This window comes from Oncorhynchus clarkii, chromosome 1, assembly GCF_045791955.1.
Source record: "Oncorhynchus clarkii lewisi isolate Uvic-CL-2024 chromosome 1, UVic_Ocla_1.0, whole genome shotgun sequence".
Taxonomy (NCBI): domain Eukaryota; kingdom Metazoa; phylum Chordata; class Actinopteri; order Salmoniformes; family Salmonidae; genus Oncorhynchus; species Oncorhynchus clarkii.
In genome coordinates, this window is record NC_092147.1 from 8,331,585 (window position 1) to 8,349,121 (window position 17,537).

At 41.6% G+C, this 17,537-nt stretch overlaps 1 protein-coding gene across 4 annotated transcripts in view; it reads right to left on the reverse strand.

Moving 5' to 3' along the window:
• Positions 1-17,261, reverse strand: part of LOC139418408 (proteasome 26S subunit, non-ATPase 1) — a 63,342-nt gene extending 46,081 nt beyond the window's left edge. For 2 of the 4 annotated variants that reach the window (XM_071168105.1, XM_071167938.1), the window contains exons 1-16: positions 17,056-17,249; positions 16,135-16,178; positions 15,798-15,871; positions 15,245-15,414; positions 14,781-14,989; positions 14,387-14,530; positions 13,624-13,850; positions 13,388-13,448; positions 13,148-13,273; positions 12,926-13,014; positions 12,266-12,344; positions 11,964-12,137; positions 11,257-11,368; positions 9,720-9,916; positions 6,344-6,439; positions 5,848-5,912 (exon numbers count right to left, since the gene is read on the reverse strand). In XM_071168105.1, coding sequence (XP_071024206.1) covers positions 5,848-5,912; positions 6,344-6,439; positions 9,720-9,916; positions 11,257-11,368; positions 11,964-12,137; positions 12,266-12,344; positions 12,926-13,014; positions 13,148-13,273; positions 13,388-13,448; positions 13,624-13,850; positions 14,387-14,530; positions 14,781-14,989; positions 15,245-15,414; positions 15,798-15,871; positions 16,135-16,178; positions 17,056-17,071 — 1,883 coding nt within the window. In that variant the 5' untranslated portion in view covers positions 17,072-17,249. Of the gene's footprint in view, positions 1-5,847; positions 5,913-6,343; positions 6,440-9,719; positions 9,917-11,256; positions 11,369-11,963; positions 12,138-12,265; positions 12,345-12,925; positions 13,015-13,147; positions 13,277-13,387; positions 13,449-13,623; positions 13,851-14,386; positions 14,531-14,780; positions 14,990-15,244; positions 15,415-15,797; positions 15,872-16,134; positions 16,179-17,055 lie in introns of all 4 variants that reach the window. The other 2 variants (XM_071168025.1, XM_071167848.1) reach the window with 2 other exon arrangements.
• Positions 17,262-17,537: the final 276 nt, after the last annotated feature.

Consider the following 17,537-nt stretch of genomic DNA (forward strand, 5'->3'; position numbering starts at 1 on the left):
GGTTCAGGTGACAAGACACCTTCCTTGAGCATCACTTCTGTGGATTCGGTGCTATTAAAAGAAAACAGTGTGCTCTCAAGGGCGAAACGAAAGGAGATGCCGATCTCTGTCAAACACTTTGGCGAGAAAGAAGAGGCCCTCCGATTCTATACAGAGATTGCTGAACATTAGGAATAAAATGAGACAGCAAATAGGCGCATCGAAGACATAGACGGTCTGGAAACACTCAAGTGGATACAATGTGTATTCCCATGCTACCCATGTCACCTTGGGCTATTTGGTGGTCTGCTATGGACAATTTCCATGGAGGAGATGACATGCTTACCAATTGAAAGGACAAACACTCCTCCCACATAAACTAGACATTCAGCCTCCACATCACACAGAGTTCTGAAGGAATACACTATAAATGCCACCCATTTTAACGGCAATGTTTTGGTAAGTGTTTTTATAAACTGTGAACAGATGCGAACAGATGTTATGAAAAGTCACAAGACCTATTTTCCCCAAAGTGTTATAATAATCCACTTGGATGTTTATATATATACACATTCAACAGACAAAACCTTTGCAAATGGGAAGCTTGTCAAATAGAAAATGTATAGCCTACGAATGAATGTGTGATGGTTCAGAAATGTATAAAAACTGTGCTTGGCTTAAAGAAAAGCTGTGTCCTTTTTTACAGTTCTTAAGAGGATCTTGAAAGCAAGTCATCTTATTTTAAACACGTCTTTTTCTCTGAAAATATGTGTTTTGCGGCCGCAACGGCCGATCTACTGTTTCACTTTCATCAGAGTTTATATAGTGTCTCCTTGATGGGGTGGTAATGAAGCAAAGCTAACGGGACACGAGAGCCAAAATAAACACACCATAAACCACGGTGCTCGGAGTTCATCGTCACAAACAACGACTACGACGAGGCTGAATCCTGAACGTTAAGTGCGTAGGGACATGATCGCTTTATGAGGGGCAATAAAAAGGGCATTTTGATTCATTCTCCGTACCAGTGAATTAAGTGACGTAAAAAACAATTGACTTTATATAAACCTAAAACATTTACTTGTATTTTTATGGTGAGTGTACCAAATTAGTCCACAGCATAAAATCTATAATAATAAGTCCCAAGGATGTACCACATGGCCAGAAATGTAATGAGAGAGCCCATGTTTGGTTCATTTACAAATTCCAATGCATATTTCTGCCATCATGAGACTAGACGGTGGGGAGGAATATACCCATGCCCTTTCGAAGCAGTTGGGGAGTGAGAGACGCCAGTTCACTCTGACCTTTGACCCACTCAGAGAAAGCAGCTCTGAGCACCACGTCCTGGTTTCCCAAGACTGTAAGGGGGCCTGGAAGCCATGGGGGGAGTGGGAGCTCAACTGAATGGTTGCCGCTCAGGAGGATCTCTAAACAGAGGAAGGATTTACACTAGGTTTATCTAACAGTCAATTGATCATGTGAATATCGCATAGCCTTTTTTGGGCTTAAAATAGTCCCTCCATTTTCCTCTGCTTGGCTCAGTGCCGTTTAATGCTGCAGTGCTGCCTGATGGGTAAATTCACGTCAGAGAATGAGTGATAAGCCTCCGTAAACAGACCGAAAAACAATAATGTGGCTCGGGAGGATGACATGGAGCCAACGTCCTCAGACACTGAACTACCTGTAAAGGAGCCAGGAAGTAATTGTATCCTCTCAGCTAAAAGTTAACCTAAATTCTGTCATCCATTTGATGAGATGCTGATCACTATGTCATGTTGATGCAAACCAATCACAGGATCACTCAAGAGTGCCAACACTAGGAAAGTGAGGGATAGTTTGCAGCTGATCAATGTAGGTTAGGCTATGCTTTCTGAAGAGTAAAATCACTTCCAAAAGTGTCATATCTTTGATCATGAATAGCATTTAAAAATGACAAGAGACTACTGAAACCATTGCACAGACCAAAACAAGGGTGGTTCAAAGATTATTCATGTTCCATAGATTTAACTTGGACATGAAACAAATTCTCACATTGCTGAAACTTAAGCACACTTTCAAAAACAATTTAACTGTGTTGGTTTTTCAAACGACAAATGATACCCAGCGCTTACCAGGGTTGAGCTCAATTCAGAATTTTGGAATAGAATCCCATTCAACTCTTGACTTGAAATTCAAATTGTCTACACCCCCACAGGATGTAGAATTTGAATGACAGGAAGTAGAATTTAATTTGATTCAATTAAAAAAATTCCACTCAGTCATTGAATATGTGTTTCATTGAATGACAGGTGACACGCACAGACACCAAAGAATATCACTTTTCTGCAGAAACATTCTATTTGAACCTTAGTGCTTAGAATAGCCAATTAGATTTTCTTAACAAATAATACTTATATTAGACCCTACCTTATATATTGTGTTTTATATTCTAAAGCCACGATCCGTGATTGGTACAAAGATATTGTACTTTTTGGGGTATAAATGTAAACCTATTGACTCCTGGAGAATATCACTCAGAGTGTATAGCCCGATGTGCTTAGAACTACTAATCGTCACCATTATACACCCCCCCCCCCCCCCCCCAAAAAATAGTAGGCTTTTATTTCTCTGTTTACAAATGTAGACAACCCATTTAAAACGTATGGGATGATTGCTCTCACTATCAAAACATTTAATTTGTTTGTCTTTATTTTTTGAAGGCCTCAGGGTTAACTTGAGGGTATTTTCCCTATTTTGAACAGAATTTACAAGGCCCAGCGCAGTCAAAAACTAGATTTACCTGTGTTTCATATATATTTCCATACCATGAGGTTGGAATAACACTGAAATTGTGAACATTATGATACACTAAAAGGGCGTAAGAGCTGTTTGAAAAGACATTCCCTCATTGTGAAAAGTAAATAAGGTCTGAGAGGACAGAGGAAGTGGCAAACATCCTGCTTATCGATCAGTGGCTGCCAACTGACTTATGGCACTCGGTGGCATTGCGCAAACACACACAGCAGAGCGTCTATCACACTACAGAGCGATGGAGTTTTGGCCTGCCTAGTGACATCACCAGGTGTTAATTGGTTAACAGACCAATAAGAAAAGAGAGTTCCAAACCTCTGGCAATAACAGATCGTTTTCCTATCCCCACGCAGATCACTCCCAGACAGACCTAAAATTCTTGAATGAGAAATTGGTCTATGCTAAGAAGCAATTTTTTGAACACTTAAATATAAAACAATCACAGTAAGGAACTCAAAAAAAGGTGCAACATGAAGAAATTGCTACGCCATTTCCTGGTTGCTAAAATTCTAATAGTTCGCATAATTTCAGTTTGTGTGACAAAAACAAGGAAAATGTAATGTAGAGAATCATTGTACCATCTAAACCGCTGTGAAATACCGCACCAAAAATGTTGTATTTTCAGCTGTTTGAAGCTGGTGTACAAAACCGATAGTTCGACGAAAAAAAAAAAAAAACTGAATGGGAAGCATAGAAATAGTGCACATAGAACAGATCTGAAAGCAAGTCTTAGACGCAGTAGATCTATAACTCACTTTTCTATGTGAATTTGGTCAGATCACCCAAAAATTTACTTATTGCAGTTAATTGTTACCCAGAAATGATTTGATATTGAGATAGAGAATATCTAAGGTCCAATGCAGTTGTTTCTGGTACTTTTGAAAATAGTGCCTGAGCCAAAAGTGGTCCCTGAAAATGGCGTACTACGTCACATGTGCACAACATCATTGCTCTCTCGCTCTACTGTGTCTGGGTCTTGCTAGCTGTCACTCAAACCCCCACATGAGGGTAAAGGTAGGGAAAATGGCATCACACAACTTCTAGAAAACAGTCCATTTTAACCTAGGGATTTGGTGGCTAATTGAGGTAAGAAAGTAAATTTGCTCATAGATTATGCATGTATGAACTACAAACTGACACATCGAGCACAAATACTTACTATTTTCCAAAGTACCTGAGCAGGTCTAAGTGAATAATGAAATATAATAACTTAGAATATTCACACATAGGTTTTGTTTTCCTTGAGCATGAATTGAGTTTTTCTTGAAAATCTAAAAATTGTTTCAACAATTGTATTTACATACATACATATAAATAACGACATGGTTGATGTTATGTACAAGCTGTGTATTTGTATAGACTACTCCTAATATCGAAGAGGCAATTCTATTTCCTTTCATTCAAATAGCAATTCTGCATCCTGTTTATTACTTCAATTCAACAATTTTGAATTTCTGAGGCATTCTGAGCCCAAGGGGTGGGCGGTATACCGTATTTTTTTTAATAGATATACTGGTATTAATGCACGGACCGGTTTGGGTTTTTACTTTACCTTCTAAAACTGTATTTTATTTAATTGGTTTGTTAAATGTCATACGCAGTGTTAAACGTCCATTTTTATAGTTTACTTTGCCATTTGAGTCATCTCTCTACATGCTGCCCTTCCACACAGACCTAGCCCCGCCCCCGTCACTCAAGGAGCGCATTTGTTGTTCCTAGAAAATGAGACACTTGCGTTCTCTCTGCATGGTCAATGCAGCACATGCAGCAATGTTGATGACAACAATGCTGTTTTCACTTTGCTTCTTCATATAAATCCAGTAGCGTTCTATTATTACACTAGTAGTTTGTATTGCTTACATCTGCAAACAGCTAGTTTGTCTTTTCTTAGCAAGTTGGGCCAAAATATTGTTAGCTGCTAATGCTAATCGCTAGGGAGCTATCTAATAAATGTACTGAGTCAGAGCAAACATAATTAATTATACAGCCTGATAATACCAGTGGTGGTGTAGACCTAAATCAGCATGTTGTTTGTGCAACAGTACCTTCCACATCAAAGAGGAATACAAGAGGCATTAATATATGCTAGCTACATAAAGCAGAAAACAGACAATGTAGCCAAAGATTAAAGGGTCCCCTAGGAAACAATTAACATTTGATTCAAAATAAGGTTTAGATTATTTGCCCATATCGTGCATGGCAGTGGCAGTGTGGAAATACTCAAATGAAATGAATTTATGAAAAATGGCCACAAAATAGTGTGGGTTGAAGTTGAATTGAACAGTAGAAAACAAAAATCAGAATGGAGACCCGTTGAAATCACTTAGAATGTATGCGTTACCACCCTGAGGTCATGCACTATTTATAAAGCAAATTAAGAAATTTCCTTACTTAAAAACAAAAATGGTCAAATACCATCATACATAATTTTCTTATTAAAAAAAAATATATATACAGTGATATGATATTTTGGCCATAATCGCCCAGCACTAGCGCTTACATAAACAATTCAGCATATAAGAAAACGCAAATCAGCCCAGAGCTCCATCTGGGCTAAAGGTTAACCCTACTGCATGCCCTTGGTGGTTACTTAAAACCCCAAACAGTGTTCAGACAACAAATTCTTCAGGGGTGAAAATTCCACAGGCTTTGGTGAGAACTTGCGAAAACCCAATTCTTGATGGGGAAAACATGGAACTTGGAAATGTGGGTTAACCTCAGGGCCAAAGATGGGTAACAGCCCCGGTGGCAATCAGGAGTGGAAAAGCCCCATCTATTTATCTGAGGTCTAGGCGGAAGAAATCTCTCTCACTGTTTGTTTTAACGATCAGGATGAGGGGAGGGAGGCTACATAAACTGCCAACAACACCCATCTGAAGACATACTCCAAAATCATTTGGAAATGATGCCCGGGCTATGAGAGGAATGCAGTCTTTGTGTATACATGTAGGAGCTGATTGATCAGTTAGCTTGGGCTAAGAGACTAGCAGTGGACTAAGAGGCTGGAAAGTAGGGGGACCTCTGCTGGGCGGAAAGGGGATTACATAGGGGATACAGGGTTGAATAAGGCCTTACCTGAACATGATGAATCCAATGGACTCCACCGCTGCCCTTCTGACATCATCGTTCACGTCACTTACCTGACAGGTAGAGAACAATGTATTAATAGCAGAAGAAAAAAAATACAGTAGGGCAAGGAGATAACAGCTACTAATAACCATTTTCCTGCCCAAACACCAAACTCCCAATCTGCCCAGATATCAAAGATTTGGGGAAAGCCTATACTTGTTCATAAAAAGCTCTTAACATCTTTAGCTTGTGCAGGCTGCCATCTGTATGAATACCAACTCAACCATCTGCCCCAGTAACATTAATGAATCTATCAGGGCTTCCTGTACTACCCAGGAATGTATTTCATTACGGCGTTTAACATACCAACACATTTTCATTTACTGTGAGGTATACTCTTGTCTGTCATAACCATACTCCCAATTCCAATAATTCACAGCTTGACTATCCCTACTCTGATTCCTGGTTGTCCGTGTTCTGCGTGAGGAAGGAGAATACTTACAGCCACATGCAGCAGGCGTCTGATGGCCTTGTTGTTCCCGGAGCCACAGTAGGCCATGCCCACTGTGTACATTCCGGAGCGGCGCAGGATGGGGTCCTACAACAAACGCAGTGGTGGAACACAGAGCCTTAGCTAAGAGAAGAGTCTGCAGCAGTAAGGTTGCAACATTATTCGGTATTCCCGAAATCCCAGTTGGATAATTCCCGTAATCAGGAGGGAATAAGCAGGAAATCGGGATTTCTGGAAAACCAGGGAATTTATTGAAAGTTCCCAGATTTTGCAACCCTAGTAGGTAGTCATGGAAACAATGTATGGTCAACAAAAGGTATACCTCTTATTTAACAAAGAACACATTTAAGTATGGGTACTGCATGTATCATTCATACTACGGTTCAGGACAGGTACTCATTGTCGCAGTAAATTGAAACGGATGACTACAGGCTGGAAAGAATAAAAAACACCCACAATAGGCAACAAGGTTAACAGTCATGGTTGCATAGCCAAGAAATTAAAGGAATGAAGGTCAATATATTGGTAGTAGGGGATGAGGTGAGTTTCCGCACCCTACAACGCATAGCGGAACCCATCCCCACGGCAGGCATAGCGGAACCCATCCCCACGGCAGGCATAGCGGAACCCATCCCCACGGCAGGCATAGCGGAACCCATCCCCACGGCAGGCATAGCGGAACCCATCCCCACGGCAGGCATAGCGGAACCCATCCCCACGGCAGGCATAGCGGAACCCATCCCCACGGCAGGCATAGCGAACTAGTGTGTGTTAGGGTGGTCCCGAGAAAACATTTTTTGGGGGTCGCCCGAGAGTAGTCCTGTTCTTTCAACCAATCGATTGATCTAAATGTTTTTTAAAAATTCCCATATTATGCAGTTGAATAAAATCAACTACATACGCACTGAGCTTGTCTACATAAGCATATGGGTTGATGAAAGTTACAAATTACTCAAGAGTGTTAAAACAAGTGACAGCGAGTGCCTGTGTGACTGGCAGACGTTGTCTCTCCTCCCTACTCCAGCGAAAAGGCACCACAGCAAGTGTTTAATCGCACTGCCTGTGCTGAAGCTGCTACAATTTCAGCCATGTAGTTTTACTTGTTTGACTGAAACATTATCAAAATCCCTAATTTATTTAGGAAAACCTTTCCCCTCAATCCTTGCTCTCTTTATGTGAAACATGTAATTAGAGCAGGGCGATATGGTCAAAATCTCACATCCCGATAACGATACATATCACGATATAGTACATTTTCTGTAAATTCAATGAATAGTTTACATAAAATGCCCACATGTAAAGGTGTGCCGCGGGCAAAAGCCTCTTGCAACGTCTGAGTCGAGGGTTTGTTTTGAGCACTCTGGGTCTCATCCGTAGACTCTCTCCGAAATGTTTCACATGATTCTTGCGTAGGTGGTAAAGGAGGTTAGTGGTGTTTGAGCCTGTTGTTTGGGCCGGCCTGTTTCACATGGTAAAGGAGGTTAGTGGTGTTTGAGCCTGTTGTTGGGGCCGGCCTGTTTCACATGGTAAAGGAGGTTAGTGGTGTTTGAGCCCGTTGTCGGGGCCGGCCTGTTTCACATGGTAAAGGAGGTTAGTGGTGTTTGAGCCCGTTGTCGGGGCCGGCCTGTTTCACATGGTAAAGGAGGTTAGTGGTGTTTGAGCCCGTTGTCGGGGCCGGCCTGTTTCACATGGTAAAGGAGGTTAGTGGTGTTTGAGCCTGTTGTCGGGGCCGGCCTGTTTCACATGGTAAAGGAGGTTAGTGGTGTTTGAGCCTGTTGTCGGGGCCGGCCTGTTTCACATGGTAAAGGAGGTTAGTGGTGTTTGAGCCTGTTGTTGGGGCCGGCCTGTTTCACATGGTAAAGGAGGTTAGTGGTGTTTGAGCCTGTTGTTGGGGCCGGCCTGTTTCACATGGTAAAGGAGGTTAGTGGTGTTTGAGCCTGTTGTTGGGGCCGGCCTGTTTCACATGGTAAAGGAGGTTAGTGGTGTTTGAGCCTGTTGTCGGGGCCGGCCTGTTTCACATGGTAAAGGAGGTTAGTGGTGTTTGAGCCTGTTGTTGGGGCCGGCCTGCGGAATATTTTGCAGAGGACGGTTCCTTGTCAGACTTTTCATATCCAAACCGAGACCATGCGACCGAAGTAGCCCCTCTGTTAGGTATGAGCTCCGTGTCACGTTCACTCTCCTCTATGTTTATTTGTGTTGCAAAGTTCACGCAAAGCGTTGTCCAATTGACGGAAAACATTACCGCAAAGAGTGCGATTTGCGACAACGAAATAAACGACAGAGCATAATATGAAACGATAGACGTTTTTCTATCGTCACACGATATATATATATCGTCATATCGCCCAGCCCTACATGTAATCATAGCATGCACGTGACCAATAGGGCCAACCTATAGCCTTATCATAATCACATCAATAAATTGGTTATAACAAACTCCGAACACAGTAATGTCGACTGCAAAACGAATGCGGAGGACGTGAAAAAGAAACTCAAAAAGGGTGGATGTTTACTGGTTGCTCAGGAGGGAAAGGGGAAGTCAGATGTGTGGAAGACATATGACCTAGTTGTGGAAACTACTGGAGATTAAGGAGGGTATAGGTGCAAGCTTTGCGTGAGAATATACTCTTTATTTTTTACCATTTGGAACAGTGTAAACACTAATTAAATGTACTGTTCTACCAGGGAAAAACATATAATACACACACATCTATATACACACACACACACACATCTATATACACACACACACACACACACATCTATATACACACACACACACAGCTATCTAAGTCTTTATTACAGCAGACTATTGCATGCATTCATGAATTGCAGTTTATTGTTTAGGCCAATTATTCAAAGCTCCCTTTGTCATTTAATGTTAAAACAAAAATGCTTGATTGCATTTCATGTCTCATTCTGCGTGATGGCATGAACGAATGAATGTAAATCTAATCCCTTACGAATAGGGTTAAGGCATTGTTCGCAATATGCTGGTAAATTTTGCCATTATGCACATAGCAACGTAGGGAAAAATGCCAATTCTATGGCGCACTGAAGATTATGTTTCAGAACCACAGACAGAGACCATATCCAACACTGGATAAAGAGCCTTATTTACACAGTATATTAGCTGTAGTAGTGTTGCACTATTATTTTTACAATTTCACATCTTAGAGTGATGACCCAGTGGACTCCACAATGGATTAGTCCACTGAGACCAGCGTGAATCAAAAGAAGAAAATAAAATAAAACTCAAAATACTTGCGACTGCTAAAGAAATATCGGTCAAACAGCCTAACGACCAAACAAAATAAATGGGGTCAGTCCTAGTACATGTGAATGCATTTCCAAGTCCCATTGTTACCTTGTCCCTGCAGAGGCTCTCGATGAGCGTGTCTGCCTCCTCCATGCGTCCGTACATCACCATGGCGATGCCCACGGCCAGGCCGCGCAGGATCTTCTCATGCTGAGTCTCCTGGGCGTAGCCCACCATGTCCTCGATGGCCTGGGCAGACTTGGAGCCCAGCATGACGAGCCCCAGGGCCAGTCCTGCTGCCTCGCCTGTGAACAGAGGGTAAAAACATGAGCACCGCATAATGGCACCAAAGAAAAGTCCTTTCTAAATCTGAACAACTGGCAGCACAGAGTTGATTTTGCTAGTATCACTGATCTCTTTTAAATTGCACAATCAATGCCGTTTTTGTTGCAAGCTTACTGTATATCAACAGATGCAAATATGTCAAGATGTGTTTAACTCTAAGGGCTGAACAAAAATATAAACGTAAAGTGTTGATCCCATGTTTCATGAGCTGAAATAAAATATTCCATATGCAAAAAAACACTTATTTCTCTCAAATTGTGTTTACACCCCTGTTAGGGAGCATTTCTCCTTTGCCAATATAATCCATCCACCTGATAGGTGTGGCATAAAAAGAAGCTGATTAAACAGCATGACCATTACACAGGTTCACCTTGTGCTGGGGACAATAAAAGACCACTCTAAAATGCACAGTTTTGTCACACCATAATGCCACAGATGTCTCATATTTTGAGGTAGTGTGCAATTGGCATGTTGACTGCAAGAATGTCCATCAGAGCTGTTGCCAGAGAATGTTAATGCTCAAATCTCTACCATAAGCAGACTCCAAAGTAGTTTTAGAGAATTTGGTAGTACATCCAACTCGCCTCACAACCGCGACCATTTGCATGGTGTCGTGTGGGCGAGCGGTTTGCTGAGGTCACGGTTGTGAACAGAGTGCCCCATGGTGGCGGTGGGGTTACGGTATGGGCAGGCGGCATAATCTATGGACAACAAACAATTCCATTTTATCGATGGAAATTTGAACAGACAGCGATACCATGACCTATTGTCATGTCATTCATCTGCCACCATCACTTCATGTTTCAGCATGATAAAGCACAGTCCCATGTCACAAGGATCTGTACAGAATTCCTGGAAGCTGAAAATGTCCTGCATACTCAGACATGTCGCTCATTGAGCATGTTTGGGATGCTCTGGATCAACGTGTACAACAGCATGTTCCAGTTCCGACCAATATCCAGCAACTTCACCCAGCCATTGAAGAGGAGTGGGACAACATTCCACAATCAGCCTGATGAACTACACGCAAAGGAGATGTCGCACGGCATGATCCCGACCTGTTTCCTGATCCACACCCCTACCATTTAAAAAAACAAACTTATCTGTACTCCCAGTCGTGTGACATCCATAGATTAGGGCCTACCGAATTTATTTCAATTGACTGATTTCCTTATAGGAACTATAACTCAGTAAAACCTTTTGAATTGTTGCTTTTATATTTTTGTTCAGTGTATAATAGTTGGCTAAATTTGAACTCGACTAGCACCAAATGCCTCACTGTCTGTTCAGGGTCGTGTACCTGTGACTGCATCGTCCTGGTACAGGTTAGACTTGAGCAGATCGTACACATCCTGCCTGGCTGTACCCAAAGCAGCCAATCCCAGGCCCAGACCTCCCCCGTGACGGACAATCTGTGGGAGGAAACAAAGCAAACCAAAACAGCTATCACAGACACGAATATAACTTTGATTTCAACTCAAATGTAACATGATATCCCCCTGATGGGCTTCGTTGGAATTATCTCCGTATTGCTTAATGCATCAGCATGCTTCAGTTTGACTGGCGCCTAGCCGGAACCGAACGAGTGTGTTCGCTTACTCCCTTAAAAAAGACCTACGCTTGAAAAACTAGAAAAAAGTGCCAATGTTTGTCCATCTTGAGATGCTGTAGCCAGTAGACACTTCCTCAAAATAGTCAGAATTCATCGAAGAGAACTCAAGAAATCAATTCAAGAAACTCAATAAATTAATTGTCATGTTTTTGCCGAGGAGATCTTAGTCACGCAATTGTACATCAAAAATGTTTGATGTTCTCAATTTAAAAAAAAAAACGTGTCAAATTGTTTATAATATATGCACAAACTGTTCTGAACTGTTTCGGCTGGGTATCATGCAGATGCCTTTACACACACATCCGATCAAATCTAAGTAACCAAAGGGGTGGGGGATATGGGTTGATTTGGAATTGATTAAGGGAAATGTGACGTGTCTGCATGTTGCCACTCACGTCGTTGCTGGCGTTCTTGAGCTGACTGAGCAGGTAGTCGATGATGTCCCCCCCGTGGTTGGCGTGGATTAGCCCGAGGGCATACAGGCCACCTCCCTCCTGGTAGGCTGATCCGGGTGAGGTGTCTTTGGGCAGATAAGTGGCCATCAACTGCAGTGCCTCTTTCTCGTGACCCTGAAAATATGCAGATTATTCAGCGAAACTTTTTTTAAATAAATAAATAAATATATATATATATATTTTTTTTATCAGAAAACCAGAGATATCCTTTTATGTTTTAAATAGTTTCCGCTAAAGTTTACCTTGTGAATGACGCCAAGACTGGCTGTGGCTGTGAACTTGGCCCAGTTGGTGGCTCTTGCAAGCCATTCCAAGTTCTCTCTGTTGAAAGAATGAATACAATCTCATCACACAGCCAAACACAGCATTAACCCTTTATATCCCCACACCAGGCTTCAGCCAAAAACTATTTTGATTATTTAAATAATATTAAAATATTTTTGGGGAGAAAATATAAGTAGTTGAATATTGGAATGTATTTGGAAAGTATAATTGGAAAGTATAAGCATTTATTAGAAAATGTTATTTAATACAGAGTACATACAAATTCAAATAAGTACTTCGATGCATTTGAACACAGGTCCTAGGAGTATTTAAAATAATGCATTTGGAAATAATAGTAGACTATTTATAGGAATTATTTGAAATACTTCCAGTAGAAGTAGTTGATTTCAGCCACATTATTTGAAAATACTCAGAAGCCAGGTCTGCCTCACACCAATAGAATGTACCACATTACCACCAACACAACGAAATATATATATATATATATATTTTTTTTTTTTATATATATAAATACGACTTCCTGGAGGGTATGTTATGAAGTGTGCTGGCGAAACAGAAAGTGATATTCTCTATGTGTTTATGCTATAGCTGGTGATGATATAGTATAGTGGCTATACCTGAGGAACTGGTCACTTGTGGTCCCCGTATGCATGAAGGAGTTGGCTATGACCGTGGCTGTGTGACACACTGAATTTCGGACTGCATCCTGGATTAGGTAGACAAAGCAACAACAAAAATAATTGTGAAAGCCTTTTTTTTTTTTATAATGCAGTACATGTCATATGCCTATGTCACATGCAATACATAGCCTGTTTAATACTCATAATGGCATCCTTTACCTTTGTGTTCTTGAGAATCATTAAGTCTGTGTTGTTGTTCCGGATGAGGAACTGCAGATGAAATTCGATAGCCATTTCTCCACTGAGAATTTTGATCATCTTCGCGTTCTGGTCCTTAGGCTCGTCCTTCTATGCAAGCAAAGGAAGGGAAGGCCCATTCATTTGGGTGACAAGAACAGTTATATAAAATGGACAGCTTCTCTGCATGGCCATAAAGAAGAACCAAGTAGAGCTACTCACACTGTCTGCAGCTTTTCCTGCAGGGGAGCTGCTGGCCTTGTCGTCCGTCTCCATGGCGTCACTGAGACATTTTTTAAAACATATTGGCTAAATCAACTTTGTATCACAGTAGGTTACCTGTGATGTGTCAAGATAATTCACCTACACCGATCTTACTACATTTCATTCACATTTTCCCATCATCTTTTCCCAACCTACCCATCTCACCCTGTGACTACACCCTCATCCTCACGCACCTGTCTTTGTCTGGGATGGGCACAGTGCCTGTGTTGGTGGAGCCAGGCACGGCAGGGATGGGCGTGCCCACGGTGCGCAGGTTCTGGATGACGGAGGAGAGGAACTGCTGGCTGGCACTCTCGTACAGGTCGAAGCAGATTTGGTAGGCCATCAGCAGGTTGTCTTCCTTCACCAGCTTCTCCAGGATGTCGCTCACCGCCTGTGGGTCGTCCAGGAAGATCAGGCACTGTGGAGGAGAAAGAGAAGGAGGAGAGACAGTTTGAGTGTGATGCATGGTGGTCAAGTGGTTCCTTCCTCGTATTAGTAAGATGGGTTTATTTGATATTGTACATATTTGCAGCTAAAAGCTGAATTGCAGTAATCAAAAAGAGATTCAGGTGGGGTGAGGGGGAATGAAGAGCAATAGTCTGTAGTCAAGCCTCAAAGTGACTGCCTCTGCTGGTAACACGTGTGGGTTTGGGCACATGCAACCTGATAAAGATCCACCTCAGACAGAAGCATCGTTAGATTTAAGGTGAACAATATTTAGTGGATCTTTTCATTTCATTATGCACAGTTTCTCACCCCCCCCTAACAGTAACATGTGCATGTGACTGTTTATTTTCAAAGAAATTCGCTATTGAATGATTATGTAATTCCACTGGATCAGGATGGTACTGTTTCAGATTGTGAAATCAGATAACCATCGCACCAAACTGCAAGCAGCTGAATGGATATTTTAAAAATCAGAGCCCAATTTGAAGTGTGCTTTCTCCCCGTTACCTGGCAAACGTTGATGAAGTCAGGCTTCTCCAGATTCATGTAGAGCTTGACCAGCACTCGGAGGACCTCGTTGCGGAACTTCTTGTTCTGCATTAGTGACATGCAGACCTTCAGGCTGTAGGCCAGTAGGCCACTAACGTCATTCTGTACAAGACAAAAAGGAAGAGGGTTAGGATCTCAACATAAAATGTAAGTTGTTACTGAATGTTTTGTTGTTTTAAACCACAACAAAAAACATTTAAATAAAATGTAGGCTAAACCAAAAGTCGTGGATCTGTGGATTTTCATTAAGCTAATTGTTTTATTTATAACATTAAGTAGAAGTTGCGCCAAATTAAACAATCTGTGGAACCAAAACAGAATGTGTTCAGAAGACGACCCGGGAGCCACTGACCGATTCAAGGATAGTCTTCTCGAAGATGTCCAGGCGTCGAGTCTCCAAGGCAATGCCGATGGCCTGCTTGTACTTATGGTCGCCCAGACAACGCAGGAACATCTTGTTGACGATGCCCTCCAGCCGGGGGTCGATGCTCTTCTTCTCCTCGTCCTCAGGAAGCTCGGCGTTCTCCACCCGCTGCTTGGTGTAGTGATCAATGCATTTGGCTACGGGGGAAAAGACCAGAGGTCATCAAAGAACTACTGTATACCGCTGTGGAATAATCAATTGCCATGATTAGTGGCATGCATCAGTGTGTTGATATCTAACAGTGGGTATACATAAATTTAACATTGTTGGAGGTGACTATGTGTAATGTAACTAAAAAGGTAAGCCTATGGATCAGCATTAGAAGCCCTTGATGTCAGTACTAAGATGGAGTACTTGTGGATACCAAAACATGCAGTTGTAACATCACTCACCGATAATGGTCTCCACATATTCAGTGTCGTCTGTGACATTGAAAAGGTCTCCTGCACCCAGAGCGTAGTTCAACGACTCATCAAACGCCCCGAGGTGGTAGAACACTTTGGAAGCCACCAAGGCAGCAAACGCCCTGCTCCGAAATGTCTCATCTTCATACAGAACCTCGCTGTGAGGAGAGAACAATTTTTATTTCTTTCCCCCTTGAGTAATTTCTTTATTCTAATTAAAGTTGCACTATGCAAAAATCGCTCCGCCATTTCCTGATTGCTTAAACTAAATATGTTTGCCTAATTTGAGTTTGTGACAAACTAAGTTACCTATAGTGTAGAGAATCAATGTATCATCTAATCTGCTGTGAAAAATACTTTACATAACCAAAAATATTGTTTTTATCAGCTGTTTGAAGCTGGTGTACTAAACCGAAATTTAAAATAAGCAAAAACAGAACGTTAAGTGAATTTGGTCAGGTTGCCCAAAAAGTGACATATTGCCAATTTAAACTGACCATGTAAATATTTGTGGCTTTTTTCCCGTTGTTTAAAAACTTACATTTTGTCAACAGATCCCGATATCTCAGCCCAGAAGTCATTGACAATGGAGTTCAGCTTGTGCAGAGCAAACTCCTACAAGCAAATTTTTTAAACAAATGTTAAGACACTTTACGCAAACAATAGTCAAGAATAATCATTGCCAAGTCAATAGGAATGTTAGTGGTCACCAAACATGGTCCAGGAGAGCTACTGTCCAGCACTAACGACTGCTTCCACTAACTAGCTACTTATGATAGTCTTTAATGTTATTGTACAAGGCTTTTCGTCTTCTCTAGGTCAATGGTTGGTGACCACTGGTGTATTCTCACTGGATAACAAGCTTAAGTTCATGATACCTTGAGTTGGGGCTCCTCCTCATCCAGCAGTGAGATGATTCCAGCTAAAAATCAAATGATGTGTAGTCAGTTTCAACATCATGGATAAACCCTGATGTGTGTGTGAAACCTGATGCACTTCAGTCTTTGTAACGTAGCTAGCTAGGTGAGACAGAAAACGTTAACCTTCTCATTTATAACTGACATAGAAAAGTTTCATGTGAAGCTTAAACAGGTCAAACTCGAAAGGGAAAGATCTTGTCAGTTGTATAACTGAATACATTCAACTGAAATGTGTCTTCCGCATTTAACCCAACCCCTCGGAAATCAGAGGTGTCTTAATCGACACATTTCAATTTAATAACTGGACTACGTCTCCCCTTTCCCTTCCCTTCCGAGTTTGACCAGGGGCAGATTTAAACGTTGTCGGCTCGGGGATTCGACCCAGCTACCTTTCGGTTACTGGCCCAACACTGCTACTAGGCGCAGGAGTGACTAGAAATCCTAGCCGCCGGGCTACATGCCGCCCGTTTACCGGGCTATGAAAATATTACATTATAAACTAGCTAACTACGTTAGTTTGCCAGGGCACAGCTAGGTAACGTCAGCAGCTAACCAACGCGGTCGGTAAATTCCTAGCTAATGTTAGCTAGCCATCTGGCTAACGTCATTGTCCAACGACTAACGTTAATGGCGACTATAGACATGAAACAATATGATAGGAATAAAGTTGTTATCCAGCCACATAGGTAACTAGCTAACATTTGTTAACGTACAGCAGCTAAATTAGCTAACTGTGAGTTTTAAAAGTCTGTAAACTGGGTAGATAGCTAGTTAGCTAGCTTGTTAGCTATGTGACTCAGCTAAATCAATGGATGCTAGCTTGCTACCGTTAGCAATCTTTTACAAAACGCTGACATTTGCTAGTATGTTACTGCTTACCGGCAGACGTTATCATGGTTGGTTCTTTATTCTCCCCCTCTTAACTCCACGAACCCAGGTTATACCGTTTCAGTTAGTGACAATGAAATTATAAAACATCAACACCTTGAAAGTACAGTAGATGTGTCAGTTGTCCACAACAGCGGGACACTTGTCTGTTGAAAAATATTTTTGGTTCAATAATGAAAGCCCCCTTTCCAAAAACTCATAGTTAGGTATACCTAGATAGTGCCTGATGAAATTACAGCTCGTCGTCATTGTCAATTATTTAATCTCATCCTGATTCTTGGATAGGGGTAGGAAAAGTGATGAATAAAATAATTGTAATGGGCTGTATATTTTGTCTTCTTAGCTAGAATATTTAAAACATCATTTCGGTATTCATTTTTTTATCCACAAACCGGCTTCTATTCTGCCAGTCTCGAATGAATCAGTTATTTTACCTGTCCTACACACGTTGTTTTTCTGCCCCCTAGCGCCCC